The following is a 20,692-nucleotide window of genomic DNA, read 5'->3' as shown; positions in this document are numbered from 1 at the left end:
AAATATTCAGAACCTCCCTAAGGTGATATGACAGGACCTCTGATTACCTAACCTTTCTCAGGTGAATATGTGCGCGAGACAAACAGTGCATAGTTTATTATTTTCCAACAGCAGCACACAGATGTTAAGTGCATTTAACTCCCGGCAAGCCAATGCAACATGACAAACAATAAACTCCCCTCATCCCTCCAGCACAGCAAGATTGGTATTTCAGAAAAGCTAATGCAGACACATATAATTTCCCTGAATACAGCTATTTTGTATATTCTGCAGAGGTTGCAAGCCAAGTTAAGTAATGAAGTGATCCATAGCACAGAAAGATTTCATTTTAACTGGAGAGGTAAAGATTCAGTCTCCAGCTTAGCAAGGAACTCAAAGGATTGCCAGATGGGAGTACCAGGCCCCCTTGCTCATCATGAATCTACATCCACATGGGCTACTGAAGGCTGACCATGATGTCATTCCAAATCTATAGTGGGGAAATTTCACAGGATTACAACCCAGACCTCTCTGATTCAGACCCAGATTCACATCATCTGCTGAAGAGGTCTCATAGCCCCTGAAGAACCCAAACACACTATTAGAGGAGCAGCATTCTGTGGAGGGCAAACTTGGCAGCAGCAACTGACCATTCAAGAAGCACGACTGTTCCTTCAAAGTTCCCAAAGATGAAGGCAGAGAGCACACAATCCAAGGGATTCCCTGGTGACAAAGCACGCAGCATGGACCCAGAATTCTAAGAGTGCAGCCCTGCTTGTGGATAAAAGGACTCAGCTGGGCTTTGTTGAGTCAACTCCTACTGTTCCTGGGAGCTTTCCCAGATCCTGCAGTACCTAAAAGCCAAAACAGACATAGTGTGCAAGATCCATCATGGATCTTGCAGCCTTTAAAACCTTTTCAAAAATGGAAGTGCAAATGATACCAACAACTGGCATTCAAAAGCATTTTCGCCTCTAACCATGGAGGCAGAGCATAGACATCACGGTTAAAGGTAAAGGTAAAGATACCCCTGACTGTTAGGTCAAGTTGCAGACGACACTGGGGTTGCAGCGCTCATCTCACTCTATAGGCCAAGGGAGCAGGCGTTTGTCCGCAGACAGTTTTTTCTGGGTCATGTGGCCAGCATGACTAAGCCACTTCTGGCGAACCAGAGCAGTGCATGGAAACGCCGTTTACCATCCCGCCGGAGCAGTACCTATTTATCTACTTGCACTTTGACATGCTTTCAAACTGCTAGGTGGGCAGGAGCAGGGACCGAACAATGGGAGCTCACCCCGTCACAGGGATTCGAACCGCTGACCTTCTGATCGGCAAGCCCTAGGCTCTGTGGTTTAGACCACAGCACCACCTGTGTCCCTTTAGTCATCATGGTTACTTGCCATCAATTGGTCTAATCCTCTTTTAAAGCCATCCAAGTTGATTAACTATGACCTGCATGAAGGAGTACTTTCTTTTATCTGTCCCAAATCTTCCAACATTCAGTTTCACTATAGGAACACAAATTCCATCACTGAGAGGGAGAAAAGCTTTTCTCTGCTTTCTCCACCTCATGCTTAATTTTACAACATCTATCATGTTGCCTCTTACTCACCTTTTTCTCCAAACTAAAAAGTACGTGCATTGGGTAGACAGCCTGCTATGGATAGTGTTGCCCTCCTGCTGAGCAAGCAGGTTTATAGCTTGCAGGTGCTCTTGGAGTCACTGGTGTTTTTTGGAGCCCAGCTGTCTCCAATGTCATGAAGCACCTTTACCCAGCTATGGCTGGTTTAGTAGCTACTGCCGTTCCTGAAATGGCTTAGTTACAGTCGTGCATCCTCTACTAACCTCTTGATTATATGATTCCGGTGGACTCTATCTGGGGCTATCCTTGAAAACTTTCAAGGTTTCAGCACATACAACTGAAAATCATTGAAGCCCAATTCTCTTGCAAGAATAACTACAAGATTAATCAAACAAGTAAACAGGTAATTTGCCAATGATCTTTACACTGACCAACCTGGTTAATAATTGATCCTCCCTTCACACAATCACACAATAAAAGTTTTGTTTAACAATAATGACAACAATAATAAAATTATGTCTCTCATCGGTTGATCACACTGCTGATGAGGCCAAGTTTTACAGCTGCAAAAGCATTTAAGACGCTTTTAAAGCCAATAGCACTCATTCGCAGATCTGACGAGGGCATTTCTCCATTAACAAATGATGTATGTTTCTGGCACCAGGCTCAGCGGCTGCCATTGAACAGCACACGAATGCCAACAGATGCTCACTGAATAATGGATAAGAGATTCTACTGTTTCCTCTAATCTTACAGTAGCAGTGCTAGCAAATGTTTCCTCTTTGATGTCAGGGTCCATAATCGGAACATGGACAACAAGGGAGAAGGGATATCAAAACATAGGCTCTTGTTCCAACCTCAGTTTATATGGCTCCATCATTTCCTTCTTCAGGTGTCAGGTGGTTATTGGAAACGGAAAGAAACCAAAGCAGGGGAACAAGGGAACGAGAGCAGGTAAATGCATGGGTGGGGAACCTGAGACTGCAAACATATCAAAAAGGAAAAAAGAACAACTAATCTTAAGTGTGTGAGGAGGAACTATGCCCTCAAACAGTCCAAGGAAGATGGAGCGTGCTAAGTAGCCATGGAATGTGGAAAGTCAATTGGAAAAGAAAAATGGGGAATGGGTGGGAAGAACAGAGTGGAGTAACCTGAAAGAGGGAATGGCTGACTGACTGGCTGGCTGGCACTCTGAGCGGGTGCGCTCCTGTTAGAAACTAAATCTAAAGTGAAACATTTACTAATATTTGTCATTCAAAGAGCTGAGTGGACCTCATATGTAGAGGCTTATGTTTTTCTGCCTTGTGTAAAGGGGACTTTAGAAATTCTTTAGAATCTTGGTGTGTGCAGGATTGAGTTTACCATATGGCTGCACGGTGGTTGACAATGCTGTGTGTGTGTGTCTTTGTGTGTTTGTTTCCTCATTAAAATGTATCCAGTGCTTTGCAACCTACCCAGACTGTCTCCCTTGTTTTCTACCTAACCTAAAAAAGGTTCTCTTGGAGGAGAGTTACTTCATGACATCTTCCCCTGAGCCAATTTCAGATTCTCAGTTTCTCATTTTTCCAATCCTGAATTCAGTTCTCATCAAGATCAATCTGCATTTTAGTGCTAATTTCTCCTAATTTTACATAGGTAATTTTGCTTAATATACACATTTTTTTGCCAATTTCGCATAACATAATACATTTTCTACCTTTTTGCAAAAACATGCATTTTTATGTGCACATTACCAGCAATGTATATTCACTTTTGTACACATTACTTAGCTTAAGAACTGCATTGCAAAATTCAGAGAAGTGTGAATTTCAAAAGTTGCCTATGTTTCAATTGAAAGTTTAAATTAGGTAAGTTCACCTTTAAATGCAAACTACATCAAATTTCTCCCCCATCCCTATGCAAGAAAAGGAGATGCACAGAGGGAAAGCATTTGGGGCAGGGAAATTATAACCAGAAAAACAATCTTTGAAAAGGGATATGCACTTTCTCCCTTCTGCCACATTTCTGCTCCAAAGAGCAACCTTCTCCATTAAAAAGAAGAAATGAAATGCAGATGGGGCTTCATCCTATACACTTGACTGGAGCATGTTTCATCGATGGACCTGTTCATCTTTCCTTCCAGAAACTTTCCTCTATAGTCCTCCCCTGCTCCCCTTTTCTGGCCAGCAAGTTGGTGGCATGAGCTTTGATAAATGATGTACAGTCATCCATCTTCAAGGCTAGCAGGCAGATGATGAATGGAGTACATTTGGAAAGCAGAGAGAGGAAGTTGGGGGGGCACGTAAAATTGATAGCTTAGAAAAGAAACAAAAATTCTGTATTGGCAACAGCGGTGAGGTTTTTTCGTTTTTAAAAAAGTTTTATAAAGAAAGGATGCAGAAAAAAAATATTAGTAGAACCAATATCAAAATGCTGATAAAGCACAGAACAATGAGACATGGGTTAAACTCTTTTTAAAATTCATTTTTCAGGATGGGACATCAACTAAAGCTGCAATCTTAAGTATATTTACTAGGAAACTAAAGCCCCAGGTATGCTGGTATGTGTATATACATACTGGTATATATGAGAGAGAGAGAGATCACCCATCCAGCAGAGGAAAACCTATGCTGGCATAGATGCATGCTGTCAGTGCCCACAGGATCTGCTCAGCATCACCATACCCTCAAAAAGGAAGAGGGGGAAGTGGGGAGATTGACCACTTAAACTTGGCACTGGCAACACACTGTGGGGGGCGTTGGGAAGATACAGCTGCAGACAATAGCAACGTTCTTACAGAGGGTTTGCAGCACAGTCACCGCCTCTTGCAGCCATTCTGGTCCCCTTCAGCAGAGTGTGATGAACGTTTATCAAGACCTGCTGTGAGAGAGGGTGTTTGATTTGCCTGTCTCTGCTCTGAGCTGCTGTGCCATTTGGGGGCTGCATCGCCTTCCATGCTTGCAGCAAACCTTACTTTAACATCTCCCCATCTGTGGTGTTTGTTCCTTGGACTGTGTGCGAGAGACTGCCATCACTGGGCACTAGGGACTTTGGGCAGGTCTTTGTCTGTTTAATATTCTGCTTGGTCTTGCTGTTTGTATATGTGTAATGGCTGTGCCATATATGCCTGTTTGTACCTGGAGGGTGTTTGTCCATGTTCATTCATGATTGTGTGTGGTGGGGGTGCTGTGCATGCAAGTGAGCAGTGTGTGCTGATTCTGTGACATCAGTGGTGTTGCTGTGGGTGCTGTATGGATCTTTGTGTTTCTTCCACTGGGCTCAGGCGATTTCTGCTGGCATCAGACCCTCCCAGGTGATTTTGAACAGGGTTTGAATGAAGTTTTTAAGTTGGGATGTTGCCAGCAGACATAAATCATGCCTATAGTTTCGATTGCTCTGTCTGTTTCATTTAAGCTAATGGAACTTCCAGGTAACCACATAGAGGATTAGGGTTAACATGGGGATACACAAAGGTTTCCCCCTTCAGGGGAAAAAAACCCCAAAGAGATATTTTAAAATACATTTTGCTTTAAGTTGTGCTGCCACAAATATATGGCAGTTTAGAAAGTGAATCTGATAGGTTTGAAAAGACTGGATGTGCACCAAGCCTTACATGGCCCCTAGCTAATATTATTGTAATTCAAACCACGATCGATTGCAAGTTAATTTGAAGTTTGTGCGCTTAGCTAAACTCTGCCTGCCTGCCTTCTCTTCAGGAGTGACTGGCATGGCACTAAGGGACTGGTCTTCTGGTAGCACCATCGCTGACATTCACCTCAATGGTTTTGCAGGATGGGGCCGGGGCAGTGCATGTTACTCTTGTTGTTCTTTAAAAAGTGATTTAAGTCACCTACAAGCAGCCAGCTAGTGCACGGGGCTCCCTGTCCCCAAAACAGGTGAAAAATTAGGAGGCCATGCTCATTTTGTTAATATGGAAACTCACACACCATAAACAACTTCACAGCTTGGTTATGGTTGGTTCAATAAAACAAGGGAATAACTAAACCCAACTACATAACCCCAAGTGAGTTTCAAAGTCCAATCAGTTCCATACGAACGAGGGTCACTGAAAGCACACATTCAAGAATGTCTCTTTTGAATAAGCATCTTCACTTCCCACCTGTCCTCTTCAATGCTCGGGAGACTCTCATTGCCAATGTTCTTCAAGTGAATCAGTCAAAATGTTTGCTGAAGAACAAGGATGACCAGGTGTTCCTGCTGATTTGTTGCTAATGCCCAGTGCTGATGAGTTTATGTTCACTGACTGGGAGCTGATTATTATTTGTTGATGAGAATCCAATGTAAGATTTGGTGGATTTCCACCTTGTTTTTATAAGTCCCCTTACTTCCAATCTGCTTGTATATCTGAGAGTAAGAAATGTAGCAATAAGACACCAGGCGTCTTCATTACTGTAAGGTAAAGCTAAAGGGACCCCTGACCATTAGGTCCAGTGGTGGCCGACTCTGGGGTTGCGGAGCTCATCTTGCTTTATTGGCTGAGGGAGCCGGCGTACAGCTTCCGGGTCATGTGGCCAGCATGACTAAGCTGCTTCTGGCGAACCAGAGCAGCGCACAGAAACACAGTTTACCTTCCCGCCCTATTTACCTACTTGCACTTTGATGTGCTTTCGAACTGCTAGGTTGGCAGGAGCAGGGACTGAGCAATGGGAGCTCACCCCGTTGTGGGGATTCGAACCGCTGACCTTCTGATCAGCAAGTCCTAGGCTCTGTGGTTTAACCCACAGTGCCACCTGCATCCCTCTTCATTACTGTACCTCACTCAAAAGGAAACTAGACTTCACTGTTGGGGGATGTGGGTTGTTGTTTTTATTTTGATTATATATTTTGTGGTTTACTATTTTGATTTTGTTCCATGAACCGCCCTGAGAGTCTAGGGTAGTATATAAATTCCATTATTATTATTGTCAGTGTTGAATACCACCAAAGGACTTATTAGAATAAGGTGCCACCACCTACATGGACAAAGAAGATGCTTTAAACCAAGTCAGAGCATTGGTCCATCTAGCTTAGTATTGTCTAGTACAGGCATCCCCAAACTCGGCCCTCCAGATGTTTTGGGATTTCGACTCCCATTACCCCTAGCTAACAGGACCAGTGGTCAGGGATGATGGGAATTGTAGTCCCTAAACATCTGGAGGGCTGAGTTTGGGGATGCCTGGTCTAGTACATTTACTGGCTGTGGCTCTTGAGGATTTCAGACGCGGGCTTTCCCAGCCCTAACTGGAGATGTTGGGAATTAAACCTGAGACTTCCTGCATGCAAAGCAGATGCTGTACAACTGAGCTACAGCCCTTCTCTTTTAGGAATTAAATAATAAAGTAAGAAATTTGCACAAACTTGATCTTAAAGATAATAAAAAGAATGGAAGTGAAAGCTCCATTGTCATAAGCAAAAGGTATAATTTATTTACTGGCACTGCTCTGCTCATCTCTCACACCAGCAGAGCAGCTGGTTTCCACTGTAACTTCTGCTTCTTTAACCCAGATTCTTCCAGTTGAGCTAACAGAGACACTCAAAGGTTGTGGGACTTGTTCTGAAGTTACACCAGAGAGCAAATGGCTTACTGTATAATGTAACACATGATAACTTTCAGAGTACTTCAAGGCCAGAGGGGACCATTAAAAGTTGTCAACATCTGACCTTGTGCACATAATTGGGTCACACAGAAATCCACCCAGTTAATTCCTGCCTCAAATCAATGATGGGAGATCATGGCCCTCCATTATCATAGCTTTTGCTTGGTTCTGAAGTTTTTGTCATAGTGAGATCTCCATCGGCTAGGGAGCCAAGGCATGAGGATGCGCCAAGAGGACTGAAAATACCGTACTCAGTTCTTCAATGAAGTTTTCCTGCTAAAGGCAGTCTGCAGCTTCCACCTGGACCTTTTCAGGATGCTGCTCCTCAGATTACTGTACAAAGTGGACATGTGGCCCATCGCACACCAACACTGTCAAACTATTGACAGACAGCAATTATCTAAGGTGTCAGGCAGTCTTCCAGCTCTGCTACCTGAGGTCCATATAGACAGGGGTGTCAAAGACTGGGGCTGGAACTTCTGCACATAAAGCATGGGATTCACTACTGAGCTACAGCCACACATATTTGGAAATAATCTGCTGGACTATACCTGGAGTCTCGCACTAGGAAACTCTGCAATCTGAGTGAAATGCAAATCAAATGCTGTTGTGTAATAAACTTGGCATAATGAACGTGCTTTTGTTAAACTCTGAGGAAATGACCAAGAAACAAAGTAGGGGGCTGGTGTACTGACAAGGAATGTGTGAGCATCCTGCTGCTTGTCCCAAACAACAAACTGTGCTCTTCAAGTGATCCATACTCCATGCTCAAAACCACTTTGAGGGATTTTCATGTGTTCAGTACAATCACTTAGAAAGCATAATTTAATTTAGCCAACACTCTTTTTCCCCTGGCCCCTTCTTCCCCAAGTGGTTGCACACTCAGTAGCAAATGACCTGTGTGGAATCATTGCCCGCTGAGGATCATGGGGCTGGTAGTATTTCTGATCATGGGATCTCACCCAGTAGTTCTTTCTGCTTTTTGAAGCTTTTTAAACACAAGAGTGCACCTCCAATTACACTCAGCTTTCTCTTTCCTCTGTATCATGACACCCAAGAGGACATGATCAATTCTTCCCATGGTTTGCAGTACTTCCACTTCATCGATCAGTTTCTCTCTTTTGTTGAGGACCCTCCCTTTTAGTGAGGACTAAGTCCAAGATAGATGTTTCCTTTGTTGCTTCTTCCACCTTCTGGTAAATGAAACTGTCAGTGGGGAAATTTAGGAATTTGTTGGATCTAACATTCTTGGCAGAGTTTGAGTTCCAACAGATATCAGGTTTATTGAAGTCTCCTATGACTACTATATTTCTCCGTTTTGAAAGTCTGATAATCTGCTCTAGGAAGGCATTATCTAATTCTTCAGTCTGGCTTGGAGGTGACACAGTAACGTCACTGTTGTTTCCCTCTCCTACAATTTTCCTCCATATGCTGTCAATCTGCCTTCTGTGCTCCAGGTCATGGATCTTTTCACAAGTGTACACATCCTTTACATATAACGCTACTCCTCCTTCCTTCTTGTTTGGTCTATTCCTTTTAAACAGGTTATACCCCTCAATTCATATATTCCAGTCATGAGTCTCATCCCACCAGGTTTCAGTAGTGCCTACCAGGTCATATTTGCCATCCTGTATTAAAAGCTCCAATTCTTCTTGCTTGTTTCCCATACTCTGTGCATTAGTATAGAGAAAACTGACACCACAAGCTGCTTCCTTCTTGTAGTTTCCTGCCTTTTGGCAAGTTTCTGTACCACCACCTCAGTTTCCTGTGCAACAATGAAGCTATTATCTCCAGTACCATGTGTTCACCTGTTATCTGTAATATTGTCTCCCTCCCCCTCAGGATTTAGTTTATGGCTCTCCTAATCAGGTTCATGAGGCTCTTAGCAAACACATTGTTGCCAACTGCTGTGAGATGCAACATGCAGCCCATCTCTAGCCTTCCTCCAGGAAGTCCTTCCTCCAGGAAGTGGGGACCAAAGTCCAAGAAGCCAAACCTTTCCTGACTACATACATCTCAGCTTGCTATATCCCAGCATGACCTCTTATATTCCAGTTTATCACTTAGACCATCTGGAGCATTGCTAGTTGTTACAGGGGGGCAGACTTCAAGTAGAAATCAGGGATTTTGTGCTGTTAGTCCCATGTTGTGTAACATTCTTCCAGCAGAGATTTCACAGGCATCCTTGCTTTTGACTTTCAGGCATCTCTTGAAAACCATTTTATGGTGACACACCTTTGTGGCTTTTATTATTATTATTTAAAAAAAATGATTTCCCAGTCATCTTAATTATTATCTGTATTTTATTTTTATTTTTTTTAAAAAAAAAACACTGTGTTTCTGTGTTTTATATTTTAACTGCAAAGCACCCTGATATTTTATGATATATTGGTATAGAAATACTTTAATATATAAAATGAACAGTATAAGGTTTTGAAGAAGGAGACTTCAAAGACTGGAGAGGGAGTGAAAAACCTCTCAGTTTTAAGAGTTTCACAAATTGCCAATTATTTATCTGCTATCCCTAAAGATGGGGTTGCAGGGAGGGGAGGGACTTGACTTTTAGAAAGCTTCCTCTCCAAGCTCAGTTCCTCTAGCAACAACTTCTAATTAACTTTTCCAGATGTCTCAGGCAGCAACTGCACTGATAACACTATGCCATCGAACATGCTTAGCAATATTTTTGAGGCCTTATCAAGTGTGTGAAATCCAGACAGCTGAGATAACTTTACAGAAATAGAGCTAGGACCTGCTTTTATTGAAACATAAAACCTTCATTCAAAGTGTTCTAATCCAACCAACAGACATCTTAATGTGCTTGTGAACATTTCCCTTCTCTGAATGACAGTTTTTTTTAAAAAAAAAAACCCTCCTTTTTCATACCTCGTTCTTAGATTTCCCTGCTGAGGCAACCCATCGTAGACAGACAGCACATCAAAATCTTCCTCTAGCGCAAAGGACTGGAATACAAGCTGCACTCTGTTCTGCTCCTTGGCGGTGATTGTCCATGTACAGTTTGCATAATTTGGATAGCCGTACGGGAATCCTGGACTTTGTATTGTCCCGTTTGGACCTCGCAAAACGTAACTGCAGTTCTGGGCTGGGGAGAAGAGGAAAGGAGAAAATATGACAGAAGCTGCATTATTGCTACAGGATTTTAGCTGGGCAACACAAGAGCCATCACTGAATCATTAGGAGATTATAGCCCAATCATAGTAATGACTAGCTCCCCCATAAACTCAAAGGCCACAAAACAACTAATTGATTTCAATGGATTTGATCTGAACTAGACTATCATGAAGGCAAGTGCTTCTTTCGTTCATGAACATATTGAGCAGGAGATCCTGCTGACAAAAGTCTTGTTGAGGGGCAATTTTCCCCCTGTTCATTCAGCTCCTTGTGCCACCTCTCTCTAATTTGTGGAAATGGAAGGGGCTGAAAAGGGAATCAGCAAGAGTCATCTCTCTCTCCCTTCCAATACTTCACTGGCAGGGGAACCACATGAGCAGGACCACTGGCAGATGTGAAAAAGAGGTCACACTTTGGGGGGAGTCCAAGGCCAACAGAAGCCCCAGACTCTTAGGTCTCAATTTAAAAAATCAATTGGTTGTTTCTAAAGAAAGTTGGAACACAAAGCATGAAGGGAGTTCTTAACTTCTGCTAACATTCACTGCTGTTGCAAAGCAATCAGAGGAAGGAATGTGGACCACTCCTAAAGATGTAAGTTTCATAAGGAAGTTGTGGACTTGGATTGAATTTGAGAAACTCTGGAGTGAGAGTGCTATAAGATGACAGCAGCCACCATAAATGCCTTTGTTTGTTTCACTGCTTTCTGAACAAAGAAACATAAGAGCAGCCTTGCTGGATCAGACAAAGACCTCTACAGTCCAGCATTCTCTTCTCACTGTGGACAACCAGGTGCCTATAGGAAGCTAACAAGCAGAGCATGAGTGTAATAGTACTATCTTGCTCATGAGCCCTATCAATTTTCTCAATAAGCCAATTGGCAAGAGTCTTGTCTTTAAACTTTTTTTAAGTCAGCCCATCAGATCCAGAGACCTAATTGAACATTTCTGCTGCCACAGGCTCATTATGCGTTACTCATTGTTACATTGCTCTGGCACCCTATCAGCCAAAGGGATAGCAGAAATAAAGCAATAGCCCAGTAGTAATTTGAAGGTGAGCAAATGTATAATTACATAAACGTACAAAGATTATGAGGAATGAGGCATCCAATAGCCAAATAAAGCTTATGCCATAATATTTTTCCTTTATTAGTCTTTAAGTCACAGTTCCTTTTGTTTTGCTAAAACTGCACTACATTCCACTTTACAGGTCTGCTGTAAGGATAAACCGTGTTTATGGAAGACAATCTTACTCGGCTACGAGTGATCGCCAAAGAAAGGATAGGAGACTATAAAACAATATGGTAAATTTAAAACGCTCTTAGAAAAAAGAGGATAGTTCAAAGGAGAACTCAAGTGTGCAAAGACTACATGCAGCAGGGGAGCATGAATTGCAACCTGCCTGAACGCCTCACTCATACAAGCTAGTCCCAGTAGGCAGCTACACATTAGATCTGCTGCGGATCTACATGTAATGTCTGGTTGTGTCCCAGATTCCTTTTTCCTTGATTTTTAGGGCGTTTTCTTTCCTAATTCCAAACCTGCCTCCCACCCCACACACCCATTCAAAATCAGAGACAGGCAGGCAGGAAACAGACTTTTCATTATTAGCATTTTAAAATTTATCATTAGTCACATCCCTGTAATCACCTAGCAACCCAACAGGTCTAGTGAGCATAAGCTGCCAAAGGGGGCATAGATATGTATCTTGATTTTCCACCCAGCAACTCAAGGTTGTGGATGTTTTCCTCCCCTCCCCCTTTTATATTTGCAACAGCCCTGTGAGGTAGGCTAAGTTAAGTCATTACGTGTACATATGCAGCAATTCTTAACAGATGTGGGGAGGCGGTGGGATGCCGGAGGCCCAATCCACACACAGTGTACTGGGCCCAGGAAATCCTGTTGGCATCCCTGCATATGAGTGTAAATCTGTGCAGGGAATACTCCTGCCAACAGGAACAAAACCAAGATCTCAGCCATTGAACAAAATGCGCACTGAAAGGCAGCATATAAATAGTGAAACAAACACATTATAAAAATTAACCACATTTAAAAACCCAAAGCCACTGTGAGACTTTGTCCTGATGCAATAACTACTGTCTCCCCATCACCCAAGAGTCTGGCTTGGTTCACTCCTTGCACATGATAAATGCTGAGCCATTTTAATTTTAAAATGCATTGATCTGTGGCAGTGATGGCATTTTTTAAAATATTTCTTTCTGCTTGCTGCTGCTGCTTTTCATAAACACTGCCAGTGGAGTTACGAACACCAGGCTGATTGACTACACCACATCCAAAACACACACAAACACACCAAGGAACGAAACTAAATGTGAGCATTCATTAGAACCAGACGTAATTTGTTTGACCTGCTCTGGCACCACAAAAAGAAAACCATAGCTTTATGTCCTTTTTGGTGGGGAGGGGTGCATATTTGTCTTTTGAAAGCCTTGACTCCAGTTCCGTGACTGTCTGCTTGCTGGACTTCCATTGCTCCCTTCCATAGATCTTCAGTTGCCATATTTATCCCAAGGAGGGAGCCTGTCTGTAGTTGGATTAGGCAAATGATCATATTTATTAGGATTGCTCCAGAGGGGCAAGACACTAATGAGTCACACAGTTAAGTCAGATCAGCAAAGCGAAATTACAGTGCCTTTACAACAGAAATGTACCAAGGTGACCGATATATAAATAGCTTGCTAGATGCTGTTCCAATAAAAAGAAATCTTTATTTTTCTCAGCATTCTATCTGCTGACAACAGCCAACCACAAGCCGCTGAGAAGCACACAATGGGATCATCGATCCCTCCCCTAAATCAGATTAGGCACAGGATCAGTTTCTTTCCAATCCGTCTGTCACTCGTAAATGTGTTCACTCATAAACCTGTTCTGTTCTTTTTCCATGATAATTTGCATTTTAAATAAAACTCACATGAAAACCCACATTTGAATATGCATTTCTAAACACATTTCGATGCTTTTTGTGAGCCAAGAACTGAGCTGCAGCATTTGGATGAGTATGAAAGTTGGTGACAGCTATGTTCAGATCTGCACATTAGTTTGGGAGGTGCAGATTAGGTCAGTCCATGTCACAAAGATTGCATTCCTCAAGCATTCCCAAGTTAGATCCATACTGTGGCTGAAAGTGGAAGGGGTGTTTCTGGAGTTCCTGACTGGTAGCCATAAAGAAGTCCCTTCCTTCTCTAATCAATCTCATCTTTTTCTAAAGCCATTTTATGTGAGTGGCCATAATGGCATCCTGTGCCAAACAGTTGCATGGGTCATACTGAGTCTAAGTGATTGAGGGGATGGGTAGGCATTACATTTTTTAAAAAAAAAAGATATTAAAGTTTTACAAAAAACAGAGAATTACAGAATAAAAAGAAGACAGGAGAAGAAAAAGAAGAAAAATACAAAAAATACAAAAATACATAGAAAAAAAAGATACAAAATACCTAAAAAAATAAATAGAAAAATTTAAAAACAAATCAATTTTTTCATATCTTAAATTTTGTTTACTTATTTCCCTGACCTCCTCACACCTCCCTTTTTTGTATTCCCGTTCACATGGTTAGTTCAGCAAATCCTTACCCTCTTTCATTTATCTTAACTCTGTATTTCAACACATTATAACTGTATGTTTTCATCCGTTATCAATCCATTTTTACATATTCTTATTATCCTTGTTGCTAAGGCCACTTAATTTCAATCCAGCATCATTTTAACATTCATTAATTTTACAAAGTTTCTGCAAATAGTCTTTGAATTTCTTCCAATCTTCTTCCACCGACTCTTCTCCCTGGTCTCGGATTCTGCCAGTCATTTCCGCCAGTTCCATATAATCCATCACCTTCATCTGCCACTCTTCCAGGGTGGGTAAATCTTGTGTCTTCCAATACTTTGCAATAAGTATTCTTGCTGCTGTTGTAGCATACATAAAAAAAGTTCTATCCTTCTTTGACACCAATTGGCCGACTATGCCCAGGAGGAAGGCCTCTGGTTTCTTCAGGAAGGTATATTTAAATACCTTTTTCATTTCATTATAGATCATCTCCCAGAAAGCCTTAATCTTTGGGCACGTCCACCAAAGGGCAGATGATAGATTTTTGCAAGCTTGACTGGTGTCATGTACCACCTGTATATCATTTTCATAATATTCTCTCTTAGGGCATTACATGCCGTAAATTTCATACCTGTGGTCCACAACTGTTCCCAGTCAGCAAACATAATGTTATGTCCAACATCTTGTGCCCATTTAATCATAGCAGACTTAACCGTTTCATCCTGTGTGTTCCATTTTAACAGCAAGTTATACATTCTTGAAAGTATCTTTGTTTTGGGATCTAATAGTTCTGTTTCCAATTTTGATTTTTCCACCTGGAAGCCAATTTTTTTGTCCAAATTATAAGCCTCCCTTATTTGATAATAGTGAAGCCAGTCTCACACTTTATCTTTTAATTTCTCAAAACTCTGCAATTTCAATTTGTCTCCTTCTTGTTCCAAAATTTCCCAATATTTCGGCCATTTGGCCTCCATATTGAGCTTTTTCTGAGCCTTCGCTTCCATCGGTGACAACCACCTTGGGGTTTTATTTTCAAGTAAGTCTTTATATCTTATCCATACATTAAACAATGCTTTTCTAACAATATGGTTTTTAAATGCTTTATGTGCTTTAACCTTGTCATACCACAAATATGCATGCCACCCAAAAACATTATTAAAACCTTCTAAATCCAAAAATGTCTGTGTTCTCAAGAAGCAGCCATTCTTTCAACCAGCAGAATGCTGCTGATTCATAATAGAGTTTAAGGTCTGGCAGGGCAAATCCACCTCTTTCCTTTACATCAGTTAATATTTTAAATTTTATTCTGGGCTTCTTGCCCTGCCACGCATTACAGAGGAAGACATTGAAGGGATGACGATTGGTGTTTGTGCCTGATATCCCCCACCACAGGTATGCAGGTGCTGCTATGGTCTTAGGATGGTTGCTGTTAAGGGACAGGGAAGGAATTTCCCTGCATTGGCAGGTTTCGCCTTCCCCGTAGCAGATGTCACAACTTTGGCAGTTTTAGGCTTTGGGCGGAATCCTAGTCTATCTTCCCTAAGTGTGGGGGAGGGGGTGAAGCAGTGATGCCTCCCCCGCCCCCCACAATCCCAGGATTCTCCATTAAAGGGTTTGAGTCAGTGGGGAGTCATTGGCCATACACTGAAAGGTGGTCAGTGAACTCCCCAGTGCTGTGGAGAAATGGGGGCGGCCACTCTGAGTAAACATCTTCCAGACCCAGCCCACTTCCCAGACAGACCTGATTACCCTGATGTGCCTCAGATCCCCGGCTGGGGACTGAGAGGGATACACGCCCAATTCCTAAGCCAAGGAAAGTTTTAAAAAAGTTGTGGCCAATTTAATCCCACAACACGTTGTCATGAGTCATTCATTTCTTCCGGGTGGCTCTTGGGGTCGGGGGTCTCTGCCTAGGCACACAATAGATGCTCTACCACTGCCCCTAACAGTTTGGTGGTCCTGCTGCTGAATAACTGGTCAGTCTGTAATAAAAACATGTTGATTCATGATTTGATTGTGTATAAGCAAGCTGACCTGGTGTGCATCACCAAGATCTGGGTGGGGGAACCTGGTGGGCCAAATCTGACTCAGCTCTTCCCACCCAGTTACTCAGTGCAACCAAAGCCCAGCCTGGAATGAAGTTGTGGTGGTGGTGCAGGTTGTGTTGTTGTAGTCCACAGGAGTTCACTTCATACCATCAGGAAATCTCTCTCCCTTGGTGTGGAACTGGAGGGCTTGCATCTGGTGTTGGGCCCAGAGAGACAGGTTAGTATTTGACTGACTGAGCTGGCTGAGGTTGTCTTGGGTGTTGCGTTGAAGGAACCCAGAACTGTGGTCTTGGGTGACTTCTACATCCATGCTGAGGATGCCTCAAGTCCGGCTTGGGAATTCATGGCCTCCATAGCAATGATGGGCCTTTCTCAAATGGTCATCAGTACAACACACAGATCAGGACCATGCCCTTGCTTTAGTCCTCTAACCACGTGGAGAGAAGGGTGGTCTGGAAATGGGGGGGGGTGAATTGTGATAGTCACCCACCAAAGTCCACCAACAGTCCATTAAGCTAAAGCCTAAAGCTTTAATATGCATTTCGGGGACTCAGTCTTGTGGAGTAAAAATAAAGGAGCACTTCTGAGCATGTGCTAAGAGCATTTTACAGTCAGCCTTCACATATCTAGGCAAAGTTACAAAGAAGGACATTAGCTCACTTAGCTCGGATTCTCTGTAGCAGAAATCAGCAAGAGACTGCTGCATCAGGTTACCAAAAGTCTATTTGGATATTAAGGAGCCCTTGGCACAGTATCAGTGATGGGCTAAACCCCCACCACCCCATGCACACAACCTCAAGTGCACAGTATTTACCCCAGATGCCAGATTTTATAGGTCTATAGATTTTAGAGATCTATAGGCTGGGATATATATATATATATATATATATATATATATATACCGGGGCATTGCATTTTGGATAAATTAAGCTGGCAAGAAGCCACTGTGAATGGGAGCCAACACAGGCACTTGCCCACCACTAAAATGGCCAGCGGAGAGGAACAGTGAGTTGACAGCAGAGTCAATTCAAGGCCCTTTTGAGCTCCTAGGGCCCTTGGACAGAGATGACATTTTTCTTTAAAACTGAAAGGCTAATTTCACCTGAAGAGTAATCTGTGGCAAATTTGGAGGCCCCTCTTCCAGCAAGAAGAACAGCAGGATAGGAGGGTAGAAGAGTGTTGAAATGACCATCAGGAAAAACTTTCTGACAGTAAGAGCTGTTGACATTGGAATGGTCTCCCTCGGGAGATTGTGGACTCTCCTTCATTGGAGGTTTTTAAGCAGAGGTTGGATGGCTATTTGTCGTGGATGCTTCAGCTGAGATTCCTACATTGCAGGGGGTTGGACTAGATGACCCTTCGGGTGCGCTTCGATTCTACAATTCTATAGCCAAGAGTTAAGGAACAACAAATTCTCAAAGGGAAAGAATTCAGTTCCCTTCAACTTCCACCTACAGCAAAATTCTGAGGAGAAGTTTGGAAGTTCCTGCTTGGGAAAAACAGCTGATGACTGTCAAGAAAAATTAAACAAGTTTTGATAAGACTACTACAAAAAAAAGGAGCAGGAGGGGGGAGTGCTACTATTGCACAGGGCTCACAGACCTGTCTGTGATGCCTTGGTGATGGTTTCAAAGGGGTGCCCCCGCCCTTCTGCCAGATATCACTTCAAGCAAATAGACAACATGTACGTTCTTTTCCTCAGGGCCTCACAAACAGGCCTGGGAGCCGCCACCCCCTCAATTTTCCAGCCTCACTGTCAAATCACATTCCCATCCCTGTCACATCCGCGACGGCAGCACAAGGGTTCAGCGAGCGAAGTCGAACGAAGCCATTTGACTCTACAGCATACTTTTAATTTCAATCATCAGGAAATGTCAAAAATATGTTAAGAAAGTAGCAATTTATAAAGGCCTCGTCACCAGAGGAGCTGCTGAGAAGTCTGTCAGATGCCGGCATGGCGTTAACTCTGCAATTTCAAGGCTGTGGGTTTAGACATAAACACCAGAGACAACCAAACTACTGTATACTGGGGGATTGGTCTTATCTTGAGGATGTGAAGCTGGATTTCCTCAGAATAGCACTAAATCCTAAACTTTCTGCTACTTGGACTCTTTTCCTCAGACTTTCAGAGGAAACGTAAAGGAAGTCACTTTGGACTCATGGGAAGACCAGTAATCACATCCCAAGCTTTGAAGTTTGCTGGATGACCTTGAGTCAGCCCCTGTACCTCAGAAAAACCTTCCTCTCAGACTTGCTGCAAAGATAAAATTGGGGGAGGGGGGGTCCCAACATGTAACATGCAATACAAATAGAATAGATTCAGGAAAAGGCAATATTTAAAAGATATTAAAATATTTAAAATATATTAAAATGTTCATGAGAAGACAATATTTAAAATATTGGTTATCAGGTTTACTTGCCATTTGAGAGTTTGTCCTTGTAAAGCAGCTCATTTGAAATGTTAGCCCATGTTCTTCTATAATGCAACATTTACGGGGATAAAATATTCCAAGTTATCTCTCTAGAACTTTCTTGGCATGTGGGGAACACAGATGAATTCCATGCTTCAATTTTAATAGCAGACTTCAACATAAGTTTGCAGATAACATAGGCAGGTTCTTCACTGTAGCCCTCAAAACTGGACCACCATTATTGAAAGGAATATAGACCCGATAAGAGTCTAAAACTTAAACCATATGATCAAATTGAAGTTTTTTTTTACAGGTTGGGTGCAATATCATCAAGTCAATGATATTTTTAATGTTGATAAGAAGAAGGTTGGTTGTGAAAATAAAAAATCAAGATTTCTAATCGATCTGCTGGAAAGCAGAGGTAAATTATTATCTAAGATGTACAATTTGTTGTTAGAATGGTAACAAAAGATACAAAAGATGAGGAAATCAAAGAAGTGATGATAAAATGGACAATAGATTTTGGGCACAATACTGAGTTCAATTCTTTGACAAAATTGTGGAATGAAAACTTGAAATTCACAGTTTGTATGACATTAAAAGAAAATGTAATGAAGATGATGTATAGATAGTATTTGACACCAGTAAAGTTAGCTAAAATGTATAGGATGAGAGATTAAACATACTGGAAATGTAAAGAAGTGGACAGAGACTTTTACCATATGTGGTGGACGTGTGACAAAGTGAAAACATTTTGGAAACTGATCTATAATTAATTTAAAAAGATGTTTAGATATACCTTTCCCAAAAAACCTGAAGCATTTTTGCTAGGTTTGATGGGAGAGGAAATTGCAAAGATAGACCAGCGACAACTTTAATGGCCCCAAAGTTGAAGTTACAGGAATTACCAATGATTGCGGAGTGGCAGGCAAAGATGATGGACTTTGCAGAATTGGCCAAACTGACCCGCAGGATTCAAGACCAGGATTATCAAAAATTTCAAAGGGACTGGAGTAAATTTATTGTACATTTGAATAATAATTGCAAAAATCTGAAGACACTAGCAGGACTGAAATAAATCCTACAACGTGGACAAAAGGTTAAAGAGCTAAAGTGTGAGATAGGACTTGAAAGTGGAAAACCTGCTGAAGGAAGGGAGGGAAGCCACAGGCTCAGCAGAGCTGAAAGTAAATGTGTATTTTATTGTATTGTTGAAAATATTGTTTAAGGAGAAAAATAATAAAAAACATGTTTTCAAAAAATGAAGGGAACATAAGTTCTGAGTCAAAATTACCAGTAATTTCTATATCTGATTGTTTTCAGTTTTTGTTATAGATTATTTTAAAGACACAATTTGTGCCCATGTATTTTGTGCTTTTTCTCTTCAGTGGTTGTTTTCAAAATCTTATACTACATTATATTGTTTTGGGCTTACTGTCTGGTTATTGCAAATAAGACAGTTATCATGCTCTTGCTCTAATGCAATACCTGAGCAGAGTCTGGGAATAGACAAAGGAATGTTACTATTTCTTAATCGGCCTGTAAGGCTAGTTTATGCCTCTTTGGGGAACTAATTGTTGGAAGAAAATTTCTTGATACACTGTTCTCTCTGGAAAGTGGTAAATACAGAAGGATGATAGAAGCATAGAATTGTACAGTTGGAAGAGATCCTGAGGGTCATCAAGTCCAACCCCCTGCAATGCAGGAAATCTCAACACATGGTCCCCCATCCAGTTTGAAACCATACTGGACCCTGCTGAACTTTTGCAAGATGTGGGGAGCATTGGTTGCTCTGACGACATTCATTTTTGGCAATATGGCCCACCCCTCCACTGGAGTCTACTATGTGGCAGCAGCAAATAATTTTTATTTCTCCTTTGCATCTGCAAAGTGTTGGGGAACAGTTACTCCAAGCAGGGTGCCTAATTATGCACCACCCAAAAAAGAAGATATACAGTGGTACCTCAGGTTAAGCACTTAATTCGTTCCGGAGGTCCGTACTTAACCTGAAACTGTTCTTAACCTGAAGCACCACATTAGCTAATGGGGCCTCCTGCTGCTGCCACGCTGCCAGAGCACGATTTCTGTTCTCATCCTGAAGCAAAGTTCTTAACCCGAGGTAATATTTCTGGGTTAGCAGAGTCTGTAACCAGAAGCGTATGTAACCTGAAGCGTATGTAACCCGAGGTACCACTGTACATTGGCATTATGCAAGGCATAGATGCAAATTTAGAATTACTAAAATAAGAAGTGCATCTCACCATAGTGAGGAAGACTAGATGACCCGCGTGCCTGTTCAGTCTGTTCTCCAGATGCTTGCTGTTGACAGGAAACTACTTCAAGGCCCCTGTTCTCCCTTCTTTAGAATCCTTTATCTTTATAGTGGACTTGGAATGGACAGCTATTCAA

At 42.0% G+C, this 20,692-nt stretch overlaps 1 protein-coding gene across 3 annotated transcripts in view; it reads right to left on the bottom strand.

Annotated features, from left to right (window-relative positions):
- CSMD2 (CUB and Sushi multiple domains 2) overlaps nucleotides 1-20,692 on the bottom strand; it is a 480,348-nt gene that overhangs the window by 406,967 nt on the left and 52,689 nt on the right. For all 3 annotated transcript variants that reach the window (XM_053398926.1, XM_053398927.1, XM_053398928.1), the window contains exon 2: nucleotides 10,021-10,237. In XM_053398926.1, the coding sequence (XP_053254901.1) occupies nucleotides 10,021-10,237 (217 nt within the window). The remainder of the gene's footprint in view (nucleotides 1-10,020; nucleotides 10,238-20,692) is intronic.

The sequence above is a fragment of the Podarcis raffonei genome, chromosome 8 (assembly GCF_027172205.1).
Source record: "Podarcis raffonei isolate rPodRaf1 chromosome 8, rPodRaf1.pri, whole genome shotgun sequence".
Lineage (NCBI taxonomy): Eukaryota > Metazoa > Chordata > Lepidosauria > Squamata > Lacertidae > Podarcis > Podarcis raffonei.
Note: the sequence above shows the minus strand (reverse complement) of the source record. Positions and strands in the feature narration are given on the sequence as shown.